The sequence below is a fragment of the Nipponia nippon genome, unplaced genomic scaffold, assembly GCF_047370975.1.
Source record: "Nipponia nippon isolate SJK-2023a ecotype South Korea unplaced genomic scaffold, ASM4737097v1 scaffold_41, whole genome shotgun sequence".
NCBI classification, from domain to species: domain Eukaryota; kingdom Metazoa; phylum Chordata; class Aves; order Pelecaniformes; family Threskiornithidae; genus Nipponia; species Nipponia nippon.
Window position 1 is genome coordinate 893,103 of NW_028262360.1, and position 19,288 is coordinate 912,390.

At 65.3% G+C, this 19,288-nt stretch overlaps 1 protein-coding gene across 1 annotated transcript; it reads right to left on the minus strand.

The window, feature by feature from the left end:
• Window positions 1-5,693: 5,693 nt before the first annotated feature.
• On the minus strand, window positions 5,694-17,925 carry TP53 (tumor protein p53). Its single transcript, XM_087777865.1, is given in 11 exon segments — window positions 5,694-6,105; window positions 6,978-6,995; window positions 6,997-7,058; window positions 8,660-8,739; window positions 9,380-9,501; window positions 10,807-10,916; window positions 13,712-13,824; window positions 14,535-14,739; window positions 16,288-16,475; window positions 17,680-17,725; window positions 17,814-17,925. Coding segments are annotated over 10 exon segments (993 nt in total). The 5' UTR covers window positions 17,684-17,725; window positions 17,814-17,925; the 3' UTR covers window positions 5,694-6,014.
• Window positions 17,926-19,288: the final 1,363 nt, after the last annotated feature.

The following is a 19,288-nucleotide window of genomic DNA, read 5'->3' on the forward strand; positions in this document are numbered from 1 at the left end:
ACAAGATGGCCGCTGTTGGTTGTGTGGATAAGGAGCAAGATGGCTGCCGTGCTACGCAACAGGGTGGCTGTTGTCGAGCGGTGGTTGAGATCAAGATGGCTGCCATTGGTTGTATAGATAGCGAACAAGATGGCCGCTGTTGGTTGTGTTGATAAGGAGCAAGATGGCCGCCCCGCAACAGGGTGGCTGTTGTTGAGATCAAGATGGCTGCCATTGGTTGTATAGATAGCGAACAAGATGGCCGCTGTTGGTTGTGTGGATAAGGAGCAAGATGGCCGCCCCGCAACAGGGTGGCTGTTGTCGAGCGGTGGTTGAGATCAAGATGGCTGCCAGGGTGGCTGCCATTGGTTGTCTAGGTCGAGAGCAAGATGGCTGCCATGCTACGTGGCAGGGTGGCTGCTGTTGAGCGTTGCTTGGGCTTAAGATGGCTGCCAGCCTTCCAAGATGGCTGACATCGGTTGTATAGGTCGAGAGCAAGATGGCTGCTGTGCTGATTGGCATCGTAATGGCTGCCGTTGGTTCTGTAGGCGTCATGGCGGCTGCTGTTGAGCGGTGGTGGGATCAAGATGGCCACCAGCCTGCCAAGATGGCTGCCATTGGTAGCGTAGCTCAAGAGCAAGATGGCTGCCATTCTACGGAACATGGCGGCTGCTGTTGAGGATTGGTTGGGGTCAAGATGGCCACCAAGATGGCCGCCATTCATAGTGTAGATCAAAAGCAAGATGGCCGCCATCCTAGGGCACATGAGAGCTGCTGTTGCGCGTCGGTTGAGATCAAGATGGCTGCCATCGGTTGTGTAGATCAAGAGCAAGATGGCCGCCATCCTGGGCATCATGGTGGTCGCTGTTGTGTGTCATTTGGAATCAAGATGGCTGCCAGCTCGCCAAGATGGCCGCCATTGGTCGTGTAACTCGAGGGCAAGATGGCCGCCAGGCTACGCAACGTGGTGGCTGTTGCTCAGTGTCAGTTGGGATCAAGATGGCCGCCGTTAGCTGGAGGCCAAGATGGCCGCCAAGGTGGTGGCAGAGCAAGTCTGCTATTGGCTGAGCAGACCAAGATGGCCGCCGTTGCGTAGATGAGAGCCAAGATGGCCGCCAAGGTGGTGGCAGAGCAAGGCCGCCATTGGCCGAGCAGACCAAGATGGCTGCCGTTGCCACGCCCACGGCCCAAGATGGCGGCTGTTGGCAGCCATCTTGGCTCCACGTTGCTAATGGTGACTGGGCCTGGCGGCCATCTTGAATTATGACATTGCCACGGCAACCTGGCGGCCATCTTGACTCGCGCTGCCTGCGGAAGGGGCTGGCGGCCATCTTGGCCCGCCATCTTGAATCGCGCTGCCTGTAGACGGGCCTGGCGGCCATCTTGACCCGCCATCTTGAATCCCGCTGCCTGTAGACGGGCCTGGCGGCCATCTTGGCCCGCCATCTTGAATCGCGCTGCCTGTAGACAGGCCTGGCGGCCATCTTGGCCCGCCATCTTGAATCGCGCTGCCTGTAGACGGGCCTGGCGGCCATCTTGGCCCGCCATCTTGAATCGCGCTGCCTGTAGACGGGCCTGGCGGCCATCTTGGCCCGCCATCTTGAATCGCGCTGCCTGTAGACGGGCCTGGCGGCCATCTTGGCCCGCCATCTTGAATCGCGCTGCCTGTAGACAGACCTGGCGGCCATCTTGACCCGCCATCTTGAATCCCGCTGCCTGTAGAAGGGGCTGGCGGCCATCTTGGCCCCCCCTCCCCGGGCAACCCTGAGCTGTGGTGGAGTCAGTGGCCATCTTGGTCCCTACTCCAATCTACCCGGCAGCCATCTTGGCCCTCCCGCCCACGGCAGCCATTTTACACTGCCATTCTCAGGGCAGCCATCTTGGTAGCCATCTTGAAGCCCCCCCTCCCACCCACGGCAGCCATTTTACACTGCCATTCTCAGGGCGGCCATCTTGGTAGCCATCTTGAAGCCCCTCCCGCCCACGGCAGCCATTTTACACTGCCATTCTCAGGGCGGCCATCTTGGTAGCCATCTTGAAGCCCCTTCTGCCCGCCCTTCTCAGGGCGGCCATCTTGGTAGCCATCTTGAAGCCCCTCCCGCCCACGGGAGCCATTTTACACTGCCATTCTCAGGGCGGCCATCTTGGTAGCCATCTTGAAGCCCCTCCCGCTCCCCCTACTAACAGCCCCCTCCCCCTGCTGAGCCCTCCCCCCACCCCAGCAGTGCGCCCTCCTCTTTTTTTGGGGGGAATCGAGCGGTTTTTGGGTCCGGGGGAGGGGATAAATCGGGGCGGGGGTGGAGGAACATCCCCTCGCTATTAAACCTTTGGTTTTGGGTGGAAATATGTGGGGTTTTGTGGTTTTGTTTCCTTCCGGGGGGGGGGGGGGGGTCCCCGGATGCCTGGGCCCTCGGAGGGGGGGGATGGGTAATTAGGGCACGGGGGGGGGGGGGAGGGCAGGGCTGCTAATGAGCCTGACGAGCTCGTTAGGGAGGCGCAGCCAGGGCGCAGCGCCCGGATACCTCCCCCCTCCCCCCCCTCCCCCGCCGTGGCCTCATTCATGACGTAGGATGGAGGGGGCGGGGCCACGGCGCTGACGTCATTGAGGGCGGGGTGACACCAAAATCCCCCCAATTTGCCCCAAATACCGCCACTCCTCCCCACCCGGATGACAGAGCCCCATTAACACCCCATATCCCCCTCCCTAATTAATCCCCCTAATTAAAAGCCCCCAATTAATAGCCCCTAATAGGGACCCCCTAATTAACAGCCCCCAATTAATAGCCCCTAATAGACCCCCTAATTAACAGCCCCCAATTAATAGCTCATAATAGAGACCCCCTAATTAACAGGCCCCAGTTAATAGCTCCTAATAGACCCCCTAATTAAGAGCCCCCAATTAATAGCTCCTAATAGAGACCCCTTAATTAACAGGCCCCAGTTAATAGCTCCTAATAGATCCCCTAATTAACAGCCCCCAATTAATAGTCCCTAATAGACCCCCTAATTAACAGCTCCCAATTAATAGCCCCTAATAGATCCCCTAATTAACAGCCCCCAATTAATAGTCCCTAATAGACCCCCTAATTAACAGCCCCCAATTAATAGCCCCTAATAGACCCCCTAATTAACAGCCCCCAATTAATAGCTCATAATAGAGACCCCCTAATTAACAGGCCCCAGTTAATAGCTCCTAATAGACCCCCTAATTAAGAGCCCCCAATTAATAGCTCCTAATAGAGACCCCCTAATTAACAGGCCCCAGTTAATAGCTCCTAATAGATCCCCTAATTAACAGCCCCCAATTAATAGTCCCTAATAGACCCCCTAATTAACAGCTCCCAATTAATAGCCCCTAATAGATCCCCTAATTAACAGCCCCCAATTAATAGCCCCTAATAGATCCCCTAATTAACAGCCCCCAATTAATAGTCCCTAATAGACCCCCTAATTAACAGCCCCCAATTAATAGCTCATAATAGAGACCCCCTAATTAACAGGCCCCAGTTAATAGCTCCTAATAGACCCCCTAATTAAGAGCCCCCAATTAATAGCTCCTAATAGAGACCCCCTAATTAACAGGCCCCAGTTAATAGCTCCTAATAGATCCCCTAATTAACAGCCCCCAATTAATAGTCCCTAATAGACCCCCTAATTAACAGCTCCCAATTAATAGCCCCTAATAGATCCCCTAATTAACAGCCCCCAATTAATAGTCCCTAATAGACCCCCTAATTAACAGCCCCCAATTAATAGCCCCTAATAGACCCCCTAATTAACAGCCCCCAATTAATAGCTCATAATAGAGACCCCCTAATTAACAGGCCCCAGTTAATAGCTCCTAATAGACCCCCTAATTAAGAGCCCCCAATTAATAGCTCCTAATAGAGACCCCCTAATTAACAGGCCCCAGTTAATAGCTCCTAATAGATCCCCTAATTAACAGCCCCCAATTAATAGTCCCTAATAGACCCCCTAATTAACAGCTCCCAATTAATAGCCCCTAATAGATCCCCTAATTAACAGCCCCCAATTAATAGTCCCTAATAGACCCCCTAATTAACAGCCCCCAATTAATAGCCCCTAATAGACCCCCTAATTAACAGCCCCCAATTAATAGCTCATAATAGAGACCCCCTAATTAACAGGCCCCAGTTAATAGCTCCTAATAGACCCCCTAATTAAGAGCCCCCAATTAATAGCTCCTAATAGAGACCCCCTAATTAACAGGCCCCAGTTAATAGCTCCTAATAGATCCCCTAATTAACAGCCCCCAATTAATAGTCCCTAATAGACCCCCTAATTAACAGCCCCCAATTAATAGCCCCCAATTAATAGCTCCTAATAGACCCCCTAATTAACAGCCCCCAATTAAGTCCCTAATAGACCCCTAATTAACAGCTTCCAATTAATAGCCCCTAATAGAGTCCCCTAATTAACAGCCTCCAATTAATAGCCCCCAATAGAGACTCCTCTACTTAACAGCCCCCAATTAATAGCTCCTAATAGACCCCCAATTAACAGCCAATTAATAGCCCCTAATTAACACCCCCAATTACCCCATGGCCCCCCTAATTAATCTAATTAATACCTCCCAATTAATTCCTTTAATTAATAGCCCATAGCCCCTCCAAATTAATACCTCCCAATTAATTACCCTTTAATTACCCCCCCGAGCCACCCCTAATTAACACCCCCCTAATTAACCCCCCTCCCCCCCCCCCCCCGTGACCCACATGGCCCCGGGGTGGGGGGAGGGGCAAATCCCCCTGATCCCCCCCTATTCCCGGCCAGATGGTGCCCCTCCCCCCCCCCCGATGCCTGGGTCCCTTTGGGGGGGGGGGGGGATGGGTCCTTGGGGGGGGGGGGGGGGGGCCCCGGGTGCCCCTCCCCCCCCGCCCCTCCCCCCCTTTCAAGGTCAACTCAAGGGGACGGAATTTTCCAGGCTGAGCCTTGGCAGGACCCCGGGGGGGGAGGGGCGCCCCTCCCCCCCATCACCCCTTCCCCCTCCCCAATGTGGGACCCCCCCCCCCCGCCCCCCCCAGTGACCCTCCCAGAATGGGATCCCTCCCCCTCCAGTTACCCCAAACTGGGGTTCTCCCCCCAAACTGGGACCCCAGTAACGCCCCCCCCTTGGACTGGGACACCACCCCCCCGCCTCCCAGTTACCCCAGTTAACTCCCCCGTTTGCCCCCCCTTTCCCAGTTACCCCAAACTGGGGTTCTCCCCCCAAACTGGGACCCCCAGTAATGTTCCCCCCAGACTGGGCCCCCCTCCTGCCTCCCAGTTACCCCAAACTGGGGTTTTCCCCCCAAACTGGGACCCCAGTAATGCCCCCACCCCACACTGGGACCCCTCCCAGTTACTCCATACTGGGGTTGTCCCCTTCCCAAACTGGGATCCCAGTTAACCCTCCCCCTCTTTGCTCCCCCTTTTCCCAGTTACCCCAACCTGGGCTTCTCCCCCCCTCCCCCCAAACTGGGACCCCAGTAATGGCTCCACCCCCTGGACTAGGACCTCCCCCCCCCCCCCACCTCCCAGTTACCCCATACTGGGGTTCTCCCCCAAACTGGGACCCCCAGTAATGGCTCCCCCGGACTGGGACACCCCCCCCCCCCCGCCCTCCCAGTTACCCCATACTGGGGTTTCCCCCCCAAACTGGGACCCCAGTGCCCCCCAACTGGTCCGGGGGGGGAGGGGTGGTAAAAAAAGACGTTTATTGTATAAAAAAGCCTTAAAAACACGCCAGGGGGCGTGGCCAAGCGGTAGGCGTGGCTAGGGGGCGTGGCAAGGAGGACAGGGCACGGGTGTGTGGGCGGGGCTGGGGCAGAGGGCGTGGTTTAGCCTGGGGGGTGGGCGGGGGGCGTGGTAAAGAGAGAGGGTGGGGTCAGGGAGGGGAGGGCATGGGGAGAGGGGGCGGGGCTGCACGGGGGCGGGGCTACGCAGGGCTGCTGGGGGGGGTGTGGCAGGGCATGGTCTATAAAAAGAGGGTGGGGCTTGTGAAGGGGGCGTGGCCTGCGGGGAAGGGGGCGTGGTCAGTCAGAATCTCCCGCCTGCCCCTTCAGCAGCAGCTTCTTCCCGCAGCGCGGCTCCAGCCCCTCCCCCCGCGGGCGGCGACCCTTTGCCCTGGGGGGGGGGGGAGGGGGGGGTCAGGGACCCTCGTACCCCCCCCCGCACCCCCAAAATTGTCCCAGGTGTCCAGGGACCCTCACCCCCCCACAAACAGGGACCCAGATGTCTGGGACCCCCCCCCCCCAAGGGACCCAGGCACCCAAGACCCCCCCCCCAGAGGGGCACCCAGCCACCCAAGACCCCCACCCAAGACCCCCAGGCACCCAAGACCCCCCCAAAGAGGGACCCAGGCACCCAAGACCCCCACCTAAAGGGGGACCCAGGCACCCAAGACCCCCCCAGAGGGGCACCCAGGCACCCAAGACCCCCACCCAAGGGACCCAGGTGTCCGGGACCCCCCCCCCCCCAGAGGGGCACCCAGGCACCCAAGACCCCCCCCCAAAGGAGGACCCAGGCACCCAAGACCCCCACCCAAGGGACCCAGGCACCCAAGACCCCCCCAAAGAGGGACCCAGGCACCCAAGACCCCACCCAAGGGACCCAGGCACCCAAGACCCCCCCAGAGGGGCACCCAGGCACCCAAGACCCCCACCCAAGGCACCCAGGCACCCAAGACCCCCACCCAAGACCCCCAGGCACCCAAGACCCCCCCAAAGAGGGACCCAGGCACCCAAGACCCCCACCCAAGGGACCCAGGCACCCAAGACCCCCCCCAGAGGGGCACCCAGGCACCCAAGACCCCCACCCAAGGGACCCAGGTGTCCGGGACCCCTCCCCCAAAGGGGGACCCAGGCATCCAGGACCCCCACCCAGGGGACACAAGCACCCAAGACCCCCCCCAGGCACCCAAGACCCCCACCCAAGGGACCCATGTGTCCGGCCCCCCCCCCCCCCCCCCCCCCCAGGGGGGCACCCATGGGACTCACGGTCGCGGGGGCCCCCCTCTCGGCCACCTCCAGCGCCTCGTTGATCTCCTTCAGCATCTCGTAGCGACGGCGCCCGCGCACCTGGGGGTGACCCCCCCCCCCCAAAAGGGGGACCCAGGTGTCCGGGATGGCCTTGAACCCCCCCTCCCCCAACCACCCGAGAGCCCCCCAAGTGTCCCCGGGACCCCCAAGGGGCCACTGGGACCCCTAAACACCCCCCGGGACCCCTAAACACCCCCTGGGACCCCCTAACTGCCCCCCGGGACCCCTAAACACCATCCGGGACCCCTAAACACCCCCTGGGACCCTATAAACACCCCCTGGGACCCCCAACTGCCCCCCGGGACCCCTAAACACCCCCTGGGACCCCAAATTGACCCCCCGGGACCCCTAAACACCCCCTGGGACCCCCAACTGCCCCCCGGGACCCCTAAACACCCCCCGGGACCCCTAAACACCCCCTGGGACCCCAAATTGCCCCCCCGGGACCCCTAAACACCCCCGGGACCCCTAAACACCCCCTGGGACCCCCTAAGTGCCCCCCCCGAGACCCCTAAACACCCCCTGGGACCCCAAATTGCCCCCCCCGGGACCCCTAAACACCCCCTGGGACCCCTAAACACCCCCTGGGACCCCAAATTGCCCCCCCCGGGACCCCTAAACACCCCCCGGGACCCCTAAACACCCCCTGGGACCCCCAACTGCCCCCCGGGACCCCTAAACACCCCCCGGGACCCCTAAACACCCCCTGGGACCCCCAACTGCCCCCCGGGACCCCTAAACACCCCCGGGACCCCTAAACACCCCCTGGGACGCCAAATTGCCCCCCGGGACCCCAAAACACCCCCGGGACCCCAAATTGCCCCCCTGGGACCCCTAAACACCCCCGGGACCCCTAAACACCCCCCGGGACCTATAAACACCCCCTGGGACCCCCAACTGCCCCCCGGGACCCCTAAACACCCCCTGGGACCCCAAATTGACCCCCCTGGGACCCCTAAACACCCCCTGGGAACCCCAACTGCCCCCCCGGGACCCCTAAACACCCCCTGGGACCCCCAACTGCCCCCCTGGGACCCCTAAAAACCCCTTGGGACCCCCAACTGCCCCAAGGGACCCTAAATTGCCCCCCGGGACCGCTAGAAACCTCCTGGGACCCCCAAATTGCCCCCCTAGGACCCCTAAAGAACCCCAAAGTCCCCCCTTGGGACCCCCAAATTCCTCCCTTGGGACCCCCAACTGCCCCAAGGGACCCCCAAATTGCCCCCCTGGGACCCCTAAACAACCCCAACTCCCCCAAGAGACCCCCGAATTCCCCCCTTGGGACCCTCAACTGCCCCAAGGGACCCCCAAATTGCCCCCCTGGGACCCCTAAACACCCCCTGGGACCCCCTAACTGCCCCCCCGGGACCCCTAAACACCCCCTGGGACCCCAAATTGCCCCCCTGGGACCCCTAAACACCCCCTGGGACCCCCAACTGCCCCAAGGGACCCCCAAATTGCCCCCCTGGGACCCCTAAACACCCCCTGGGACCCCCAACTGCCCCCCCCGGGACCCCTAAACACCCCTTGGGACCCCCAACTGCCCCAAGGGACCCCAAATTGCCCCCCTGGGACTCCCAACTGCCCCAAGGGACCCCAAAGTGCCCCCCCGGGCCCCCCAATTTCCCCCCGGGGCTGACCTGCAGGTGGAAGACCTCGGGGTCGGGGTTCAGCACCCGCTTCTTGGAGCTCTCGGGGGCTTCAGCCAGGGGGGGCAGGACTGGGGGGGGGGGGGGAAGGGCTGGGACCCAGGCACCTGGGGGGCACCCAGGGACCCCCCCCCAAAGGACCCAAGTGTCCGGGGGGGCACCCAGAGACCCCCCCTCAAGGACCCAGGCATCCAAGGGGCACCCAGGGACCCCCCCTCCCCAAGGACCCAAGTGTCTGGGGAACCCCCAGGGACCCCCCCCCCAAAGGACGCCCCCAAGGGACCCAGGGACCCCTCCCCCAAAGGACCCAAGTGTCCGGGGGCACCCAGGGACCCCCCCCCCCAAGGACCCAGGTGCCTGGGGAACCCCCAGGGACGCCCCCCCCAAAGGACCCCCCCCAAGGGATCCAGGAACCCCCCCCCCCCCAAAGGACCCAAGTGTCCGGGGGCACCCAGTGACCCCCCACCCCCAAAGGACCCCCCCAAGGCACCCAGGGACCCCCCCCAAAGGACCCAAGTGTCTGGGGGCACCCAGTGACCCCCCCCCCCCAAAGCACCCAGGGGGACCCCCCCCCCCCAAGGACCCAGGCATCCAGGGGAGACACCCAGGGACCCCCCCCCACCCCCAAAGGACCCCCACCCCAAGGGGACCCAGGCATCCACGTGTTGTCCCCGCCTCCTCCCGTGTGGCTCCGCCCTTTCCCAGCCCCACCTCGTTTAGCCCCGCCCTTGGCCCCGCCCCTCTCGCGGAAATTCTCCTCCTCGGTTTTGCGGTCCCGGCCGGGGCAGGCGCAGACGCGGACCTCGAAGCAGCGACGCCCCAGGATCTGGCCCCTGAAAGGGGGGGGAGGGGGGGGACACACCCATGGACCACCCACCCACCCCACCCCCCCCCCAAGGGACCCAGGCATCCAGGGACCCCTCCCCACCCAAGGGACCTAGGCGTCCAGGGGGGACCCCCCCCACCCAAGGGACCCCCCCCACCCAAGGGACCCCCCCCCAAGGGACCCAGGCATCTGGGGGGACCTAGGGACCCCCAGGGGACCGCCCCCCCCAAGGGACCCAGGCATCTGGGGGACCCAGGGACCCCCAGGGGACCCCCCCACCCAAGGGACCCCCCCCCCAAGGGACCCAGGCATCTGGGGGGACGCAGGGACCCCCAGGGGACCGCCCCCCCAAGGGACCCCCCCCCCCAAGGGACCCAGGCATCTGGGGGGGACCTAGGGACCCCCCCTCCATGGACCCACCCCTCCACGGGACCCAAGGACCCCATTCCCCCCATCCCAAGGCACCCAGGGGTCCGGGCTGGGGGGCACCCAGGGGTCTGGGGGGCACCCAGGGGTCCAGGGTGGGGGGCACCCAGGGGTCCGGGGACCCCATTCCCCCATCCCAAGGCACCCAGGGGTCCGGGGTGGGGGGCACCCAGGGGTCTGGGGGGCACCCAGGGATCCGGGGACCCCATTCCCCCATCCCAAGGCACCCAGGAGTCCGGGGTGGGGGGCACCCAGGGGTCTGGGGGGCACCCAGGGGTCCGGGGACCCCCTTCCCCAATCCCAAGGGACCCAGGGGTCCGGGGTGGGGGGCACCCAGGGGTCTGGGGGGCACCCAGGGGTCCGGGGACCCCATTCCCCCATCCCAAGGCACCCAGGGGTCCGGGGTGGGGGGCACCCAGGGGTCTGGGGGGCACCCAGGGGTCCGGGGACCCCATTCCCCCATCCCAAGGCACCCAGGGGTCCGGGGTGGGGGGCACCCAGGGGTCCGGGAGCACCCAGGGGTCCGGGGACCCCATTCCCCCATCCCAAGGCACCCAGGGGTCCGGGGTGGGGGGCACCCAGGGGTCCGGGGACCCCATTCCCCCATCCCAAGGCACCCAGGGGTCCGGGGTGGGGGGCACCCAGGGGTTCTGGGGGGCACCCAGGGGTCCGGGGACCCCCTTCCCCCATCCCAAGGCACCCAGGGGTCCGGGGTGGGGGGCACCCAGGGGTCCGGGGACCCCCTTCCCCCATCCCAAGGCACCCAGGGGTCCGGGGTGGGGGGCACCCAGGGGTCCGGGGACCCCCTTCCCCCATCCCAAGGCACCCAGGGGTCTGGGGGGCACCCAGGGGTCCGGGGCGGGGGGCACCCAGGCGCCCGGCTCACCCCGGCCCCTCCAGGGTGAGGATGGCCAGGATCGGCCGCCTGTTCATGCCCCCCATGCACGAGCTGTTGCACATGAAGTTGTAAAGAACCGTGGTACAGTCGGAGCCCACCTAGGAGGGGGATGGGGGGGGACATGGTTACGGGGCACCCCAAAACCCCCCGCCGCACCCCAAAATCCCCCCCCCCCAGCCCTCCCCCTCCCCACGTGCAAATTTGAGGCCCCAGAGCAGAATTTTGGGGTCTCAGAAGAGATAATGGGGTTCCTAGGGGGTATTTAAGGGGTCTCTAGGGGGTATTTAGGGGGTCCCTGGGGGTATTTAGGGATCTCAGGGGGTGTTTTGGGGTTCTGGGGGGTATTTAGGGATCTCGGGGGTGTCTTGGGGGGTATTTAGGGATCTCAGGGGTGTTTTGGGGTTCGGGGGGTATTTAGGGATCTCAGGGTGTGTTTTGGGGTCCTGGGGGGTATTTAGGGATCTCAGGGGGTGTTTTGGGGTTCGGGGGGGGTATTTAGGGATCTCAGGGGGTGTTTTGGGGTTCTGGGGAAGTATTTAGGGATCTCAGGGGTGTCTTGGGGGGTATTTAGGGATCTCAGGGGTGTTTTGGGGTTCGGGGTGGTATTTAGGGATCTCAGGGTGTGTTTTGGGGTCCTGGGGGGTATTTAGGGATCTCAGGGTGTGTTTTGGGGTTCTGGGGGGTATTTAGGGATCTCGGGGGGTGTTTTGGGGTTCTGGGGGGTATTTAGGGATCTCAGGGTGTGTTTTGGGGTCCTGGGGGGTATTTAGGGATCTCAGGGGGTGTTTTGGGGTTCTGGGGGGTATTTAGGGATCTCAGGGTGTGTTTTGGGGTCCTGGGGGGTATTTAGGGATCTCAGGGGGTGTTTTGGGGTTCTGGGGGGTATTTAGGGATCTCGGGGGTGTCTTGGGGGGTATTTAGGGATCTCAGGGGTGTTTTGGGGTCCTGGGGGGGTATTTAGGGATCTCAGGGTGTGTTTTGGGGTCCTGGGGGGTATTTAGGGATCTCAGGGGGTGTTTTGGGGTTCTGGGGGGGTATTTAGGGATCTCGGGGGTGTCTTGGGGGGTATTTAGGGATCTCAGGGGTGTTTTGGGGTTCGGGGTGGTATTTAGGGATCTCAGGGTGTGTTTTGGGGTCCTGGGGGGTATTTAGGGATCTCAGGGTGTGTTTTGGGGTTCTGGGGGGTATTTAGGGATCTCAGGGGGTGTTTTGGGGTCCTGGGGGGGTATTTAGGGATCTCAGGGTGTGTTTTGGGGTCCTGGGGGGTATTTAGGGATCTCAGGGGGTGTTTTGGGGTTCTGGGGGGTATTTAGGGATCTCGGGGGTGTCTTGGGGGGTATTTAGGGATCTCAGGGGTGTTTTGGGGTTCGGGGTGGTATTTAGGGATCTCAGGGTGTGTTTTGGGGTCCTGGGGGGGTATTTAGGGATCTCAGGGTGTGTTTTGGGGTTCTGCAGGGGTATTTAGGGGTCTCAGGGGGTGTTTTGGGGTCCTGGGGGGTATTTAGGGATCTCAGGGTGTGTTTTGGGGTTCTGCAGGGGTATTTAGGGGTCTCAGGGGGTGTTTTGGGGTCCTGGGGGGGTATTTAGGGATCTCAGGGGTGTTTCGGGGTTCTGGAGGGGTATTTAGGGGTCTCAGGGGGTGTTTTGGGGTTCCGGGGGGTATTTAGGGATCTCGGGGGTGTCTTGGGGGGTATTTAGGGATCTCAGGGGTGTTTTGGGGTTCGGGGTGGTATTTAGGGGTCTCAGAGTGTATTTTGAGGTCCTGGGGGGGTATTTAGGGATCTCAGGGGCTGTTTTGGGGTTGTGGGGGGTATTTAGGGGTCTCAGAGGACATTTTGGGGTACTGGAGGAGTATTTAGGGATCTCAGGGGGTGTTTTGGTGTCGCTGGGGGGTATTTAGGGGTCCCGGTGGAGTATTTAGGGGGTCCCTGTAGGATATTTAGGTGTCCCTGACAAATATTGAGAGGTCTGAAACCATATTTGGGGTGTCTGGGGAGGATTTAGGGGTCTCAGGGGTCTGTTCAGAGCTACCTGGGGGGATTTGGGGGTCGGGGGGGGGCATTTGGGGTCCCATGAGGGTATTTACGGGGTGAGAAGGGGTATTTGGGGGCCTGGGAGGGTATTTGGGGGTACTTGGGGGGTATTTGGGGATACTTGGGATCCCAGGGAGGTATTTTGGGGTACCTGGAAGGCATTTGGGGCCCCCGAAGGAGTAATTTGGGGTCGGGGGGGTATTTGGGGGTACTTCAGGGTGGATTTGGGGTGCAAAGGTGGTATTTAGAGGTGCTGCGGGGGACTTGGGGGTCTGGGGAGGGTCAAGGGGGGGATTTGGGGGTCCCAGGAGGGGCATGGGGGGTCCCAGGGAGGTATCTGGGTGTTTTTGGGGGGGATTTGGGGGTGCCAGGGGGAATTTGGGGGTACCTGGGGGGGATTTAGGGGTCCCAGGAGGGGTATGGGGGGGTCCCAGGGAGGTATCTGGGGGGATTTGGGGGTCCCGGGGGGGGATTTGGGGGTCCGGGGGGTTTGGAGGGGTGCTGGGGGGGATTTGGGGGTCCCAGGGGGGATTTGGGGGTCTGGGGGGTTTGGGGGGGTGCTGGGGGGATTTGGGGGTCCCAGGGGGATTTGGGGGTCCGGGGGTTGTGGGGGTCCTGGGGGGGATTTGGGGGTCCGGGGGGATTTGGGGGGGGGTGCTGGGGGGGATTTGGGGGTCCCAGGGGGATTTGGGGGTCCGGGGGGTTGTGGGGGTCCTGGGGGGGATTTGGGGGTCCGGGGGGTTTGGGGGGGTGCTGGGGGGGATTTGGGGGTCCCAGGGGGGATGTGGGGGTCCGGGGGGTTTGGGGGGTCCTGGGGGGATTTGGGGGTCCGGGGGGGTTTGGGGGGGGGGGGGGGTTACCTCGGGGGGCTCGTAGGGCACGGCCACGCTGTGGCGCTTGGTGGTCTCGTCGTCGTGGTAACGAGCCTGGGGGTTCCCCTCCACCCGGATCAGGTGCTGGGCGAGGGCTGGGTCTGGGGGGGGCCAGAACACCCCCAAATCAGCCCCTGACCCTCAACTCCCCCCTCCGCACCCCCAAACCCCCCCTGCACCCCCCCAATACCTCTCAGCCCCCAAATGACTCCCCCGGTTCTCTCCCCCAATTTCCCCAGTGCCCCCCAGCCCCCCAATTCCCCCCAAACCCCATCCCCCCACCCCCCACTGCCCCCAGCCCCCCAATTCCCCCCCCAAAGACCCCCCAAACCCCATCCCCCCACCCCCCAATGCCCCCAGCCCCCCAATTCCCCCCAAACCCCACCCCCCACCCCCCAATGCCCCGAGCCCCCCAATTCCCCCCAAACCCCACCCACCCACCCCCCAATGCCCCCAGCCCCCCCCCCCCACCCCCCCCCCAGAGACCCCTCAAACCCCATCCCCCCACTGCTCCCAGCCCCCAATTCCCCCCCCCCCAAACCCCACCCACCCACCCCCCAATGCCCCCAGCCCCCCAATTCCCCCAATTCCCCCCAGAGACCCCTCAAACCCCATCCCCCCACTGCTCCCAGCCCCCCAATTCCCCCCCCCAAACCCCACCCCCCACCCCCCAATGCCCCCAGCCCCCCAATTCCCCCAATTCCCCCCAGAGACCCCTCAAACCCCATCCCCCCACTGCTCCCAGCCCCCAATTCCCCCCCAAACCCCACCCCCCACCCCCCACCCCCCCCTCCAGGGTGGGGGTCCTCACCGTCTCCGGGCCCCCCGCATCTCTCGTGGTGGGGGCAGCACCTCACCACCTCGGCCACGTGTTCCGACTTCTTATAGACGGCGACGGCGCGGAGCAGGGCGCCGGGGGGCGGCGGGACCCCCACCCGCAGCTGCACCGGGCAGGGCTTGGCGCGGCGGCAGTACAGCTTGTTCAGCTCTGGGGAGTGGGGGGGGGGGGGGGGGGGCTGGGACCCCGAGCTGGGACCCCCCCATAGCACCCAGACACCTGGGACCCCCGCCTAGGACCCCCCCCCATAGCACCCAGACGCCTGGGACCCCCACCTAGGACCCCCCCCATAGCACCCAGACACCTGGGACCCCCACCTAGGACCCCCCCACAGCACCCAGACACCTGGGACCCCCACCTAGGACCCCCCTCCACAGCACCCAGACACCTGGGACCCCCACCTAGGACCCCCCCCCATAGCACCCAGATGCCTGGGACCCCCGCCGAGGACCCCCCCCCCATAGCACCCAGACGCCTGGGACCCCCACCTAGGACCCCCCCATAGCACCCAGACACCTGGGACCCCCGCCGAGGACCCCCCCATAGCACCCAGACACCTGGGACCCCCACCTAGGACCCCCCCACAGCACCCAGACACCTGGGACCCCCACCTAGGACCCCCCCCATAGCACCCAGACGCCTGGGACCCCCACCTAGGACCCCCCATAGCACCCAGACACCTGGGAACCCCCACCTAGGACCCCCCACAGCACCCAGACACCTGGGACCCCCACCTAGGACCCCCCATAGCACCCAGATGCCTGGGACCCCCGCCGAGGACCCCCATAGCACCCAGACACCTGGGACCCCCACCTAGGACCCCCCACAGCACCCAGACACCTGGGACCCCCACCTAGGACCCCCCCATAGCACCCAGACACCTGGGACCCCCGCCTAGGACCCCCCCCCATAGCACCCAGACACCTGGGACCCCCACCTAGGACCCCCCCCATAGCACCCAGATGCCTGGGACCCCCACCTAGGACCCCCCCATAGCACCCAGATGCCTGGGACCCCCACCTAGGACCCCCCCAGCACCCAGACGCCTGGGACCCCCCCAGCACCCCCCCATAGCACCCAGATGCTTGGCACCCCCCCACCTAGGACCCCCCCCCATAGCCCCTGGGTGCCTGGGTCCCCTATTTAGGACCCCCCCCCCCCCCCAGATGCCTGGGTGCCCCCCATGCCCCCAACACTGGGGTCCCCCCACCCCCTGGGTCCCCCCCCTCTGGGTGCCCCCCCCCCCAACTCCCTGGCCCCCCACCCCCCACCCCATGGGTCCCCCCAATTCCCTGAGTCCCCCCCACCCGCGGGTGCCCCCCACCCCCTGGGTGCCCCCCTCCCCGGGTGCCCCCAACCCCATGGGTGCCACCCCCCCCCCCCGGGTGCCCCCCCGCCCCGGGTGCCCCCCACTTCCCAGGTCCCCCCCACCCTCAGGTTCCCCCCACCCCCTGGGTGCCCCCCCCATGCCCCCCCCCGGGTGCCCCCCCCCCCCGCCCCGGGTGCCCCCCACTTCCCAGGTCCCCCCCACCCTTCAGGTTCCCCCCCACCCCCTGGGTGCCCCCCCCCATGCCCCCCCCATGCCCCCCCCCCCGGGTGCCCCCCCCCGCCCCGGGTGCCCCCCACTTCCCAGGTCCCCCCACCCTTCAGGTTCCCCCCACCCACTGGGTGCCCCCCACCCCCCGGGTGCCCCCCCCCCCACCCAGGGGTGCCCCCCCCCACTCACGGTGCAGGTGACGGACTTGGCGGTCCCGGCCTCCAGGAAGCCCAACCGAAAATTATGGTGGCCCCCGTAGTCCTCGGTGGAGGGGACGACGGGGGAGGGGGGCAGCGGGGGAGGGGGGTGCGCGGGGGGGGGGGGGACCAGCACCCCCCCCGGGGGGTCCGAGGGGGACCCAGGGGGCTCAGCTCCTGCTGGGGTGCGGAGGGGGGGGGGTGTTAGGGTGCCCGGGGCCCCCTTTTGGGGGTCCCCAAACCCCTGGGTCCCTTTTGGGGGGGTCTGAGGACCCCTGGGTCCCCTTTTGGGGGTCCCCAAACACCTGGGTCCCTTTTGGGGGCACCCAGAGGCCGGGGTCCCCTTTTGGGGGGGTCTGAGGACCCCTGGGTCCCCTTTTGGGGGTCCCCAAACACCTGGGTCCCTTTTGGGGGCACCCAGAGGCCGGGGTCCCCTTTTGGGGGGGTCTGAGGACCCCTGGGTCCCTTTTGGGGGCACCCAAACCCCTTGGTCCCTTTTGGGTGTCCCCAAACACCTGGGTCCCCTTTTGGGGGGTGGGGAGGGGGTCCCCAAATGCCAGGGTCCCTTTTTGGGGGGGTCTGAGGACCCCTGGGTCCCCTTTTGGGGGTCCCCAAACACCTGGGTCCCATTTTTGGGGGCACCCAGAGGCTGGGGTCCCCTTTTGGGGGTGTGTGAGGACCCCTGGGTCCCATTTTGGGGGCACCCAGAGGCCGGGGTCCCTTTCGGGGGGGTCCCCGGATGCCTGGGTCCCTTTTGGGGGGGTCTCAGGACCCCTGGGTCCCCTTTTGGGGGTCCCCAAACCCCTGGGTCCCTTTTGGGGGGGTCTCAGGACCCCTGGGTCCCTTTTGGGGGTCCCCAAACCCCTGGGTCCCTTTTGGGGGGGTCTCAGGACCCCCGGATCCCCTTTTGGGGGGGTCTCGGGACCCCTGGGTCCCCTTTTGGGGGCACCCAGGGGCCGGGGTCCCTTTTGGGGGGGTCCCCGGATGCCGGGGTCCCCTTTTGGGGGTGTGTGAGGACCCCTGGGTCCCTTTCGGGGGCGCCCAGAGGCCGGGGTCCCTTTCGGGGGGTTCCCCAAATGCCGGGGTCCCCTTTTGGGGGGGTCTCAGGACCCCCTGATCCCCTTTTGGGGGGGTCTGAGGACCCCTGGGTCCCCTTTGGGGGTCCCCAAACCCCTGGGTCCCTTTTGGGGGGGTCTGAGGACCCCTGGGTCCCTTTTGGGGGTCCCCAAACCCCTGGGTCCCTTTTGGGGGGGTCTCAGGACCCCCGGATCCCCTTTTGGGGGGGGTCTCGGGACCCCTGGGTCCCCTTTGGGGGCACCCAGGGGCCGGGGTCCCTTTTGGGGGGGTCCCCAGACCCCCCCCCCCCCCCCCCCCCCCCACTTACCCATTCCGTCAGTTCCTCAGGGAACGAGTGGATGGTATCAGGGAGCCTGGATTTGGGGGGGGGGGTCAAGGTCAGAGGTCAGAGGTCAGCGGGGTGACCCCTCCCCCCAGCCCCCCCCCCCCCCCCCAACTCACATATTCCAGAGGTGGAGGAACTCCTCCTGCTCCAGCTCCTCCGCCATGACGTCACGGCGGGGGGAATGATGTCACGGCGGCGGGGGCGGGGGGCGGCACAGACGGATGGGTGGGGGAGGGGGGCAGCGCCGGACGCCTGGGTCCCCTTGGGGGGGGAGGGGCTGCCCGGACGCCTGGGTCCCCTTTTTTTTTTTGGGGGGGGGGGGAGAGAAGAAGGAGTCAGAGGACCCAGACCCCCTTTTTCTTGGGGGGGGGGGGGGTCCCCAAACGCCTGGGTCCCCTTTTTGGGGGGGGGGGCACCCAAACGCCTGGGTCCCCTTTGGGGGGGGGTCCCCAGATGCCTGGGTGCCCTTTTGGGGGGGGGTCCCTGGATGCTTGGGTCCCCTTTTTGGGGTGGGGGGGCACCCAAGTGCCTGGATCCCTTTTTTGGGGGGGTCCCCAAACGCCTGGGTCCCCTTTTGGGGTGGGGGGGGGCACCCGGACACCTGGGACCCCTTTTTGGGGGGGGGGGTGTCCCCAAACGCCTGGGTCCCCTTTGCCCCCCCCAACCTCCGTGAGACCCCTCCCCCCGCCCCGCCCCCTTCCCCCCGCCCCCAAAGGAACCAAAATGAGGCAAAACCCGCCCGAATCGGCCAAACCCCGCCCCCGGGGGGGGGGGGAGGGGAAGGGCCCGATCCCGCCGGTTCCAGCCGGTTTTTTGGGGGGGGGGGGGCACCCCCCCCCCCCCTCATAGAGCACCCAGGAGATGGGGGGACCCCCCCCCCCCAATGGGACCCAGGCGTCCGGGGGGGGGGGGGGACGGACACCCCAAAAGTGGACCCAGAACACCCCTCCCCCCCCCCCCCCAAAATAGGGGTCCCACGCACCCAGGGCCCTCCCCCCTCCCCCATTTACACCCACCCCCCCCCCCCCCGGGAGCCCCCCCACAAACAGGGACCCAAGCGCCCGCCCCCCCCCCCCCCCCCCAAACAGCACCCAGGTTTCCGGGTGCCCCCCCCACCCCCAAAACCAAGGGATCCCCCCCAAAACAAAGCGCCCCCCCCCAAAATAAAGGGGAAACCCCCGCCCCCCCCCCCCGTTACCTCCGTCCGCTCCCGCCGCCGCCGCACGCGCTGGGGATTTCCCTTTACCCGGCGTGCACCGCGCGGGGGGGCGGGGCGGGGCGGGGCGGGCGGGGGGGGGCCTGACGTCGCGGCCGCCATCTTGGGTGAGGGCTCCTTGCCCCTACCGCCGGCTCTTAAAGGGACCGCGGCCTCTCTTAAAGGGACCCGAGCGTTCTCCGCCCCCCCCCCCCTCGGTGCCCTTTGCACGGGGGGGGGTGGATCATTAACAGGGGCTTAAGGGAGGACCCAGGAGTGCGGGACACCCCCCCCACCCCCCATCAGGGACCCAAGCGTCCGGGTGACCCCCCCTCCCCCCCCCCCCCCGGGGACTTCGACCCCCTCCCCCCCCCGGGGCTGAAGGGACGCTGCAGC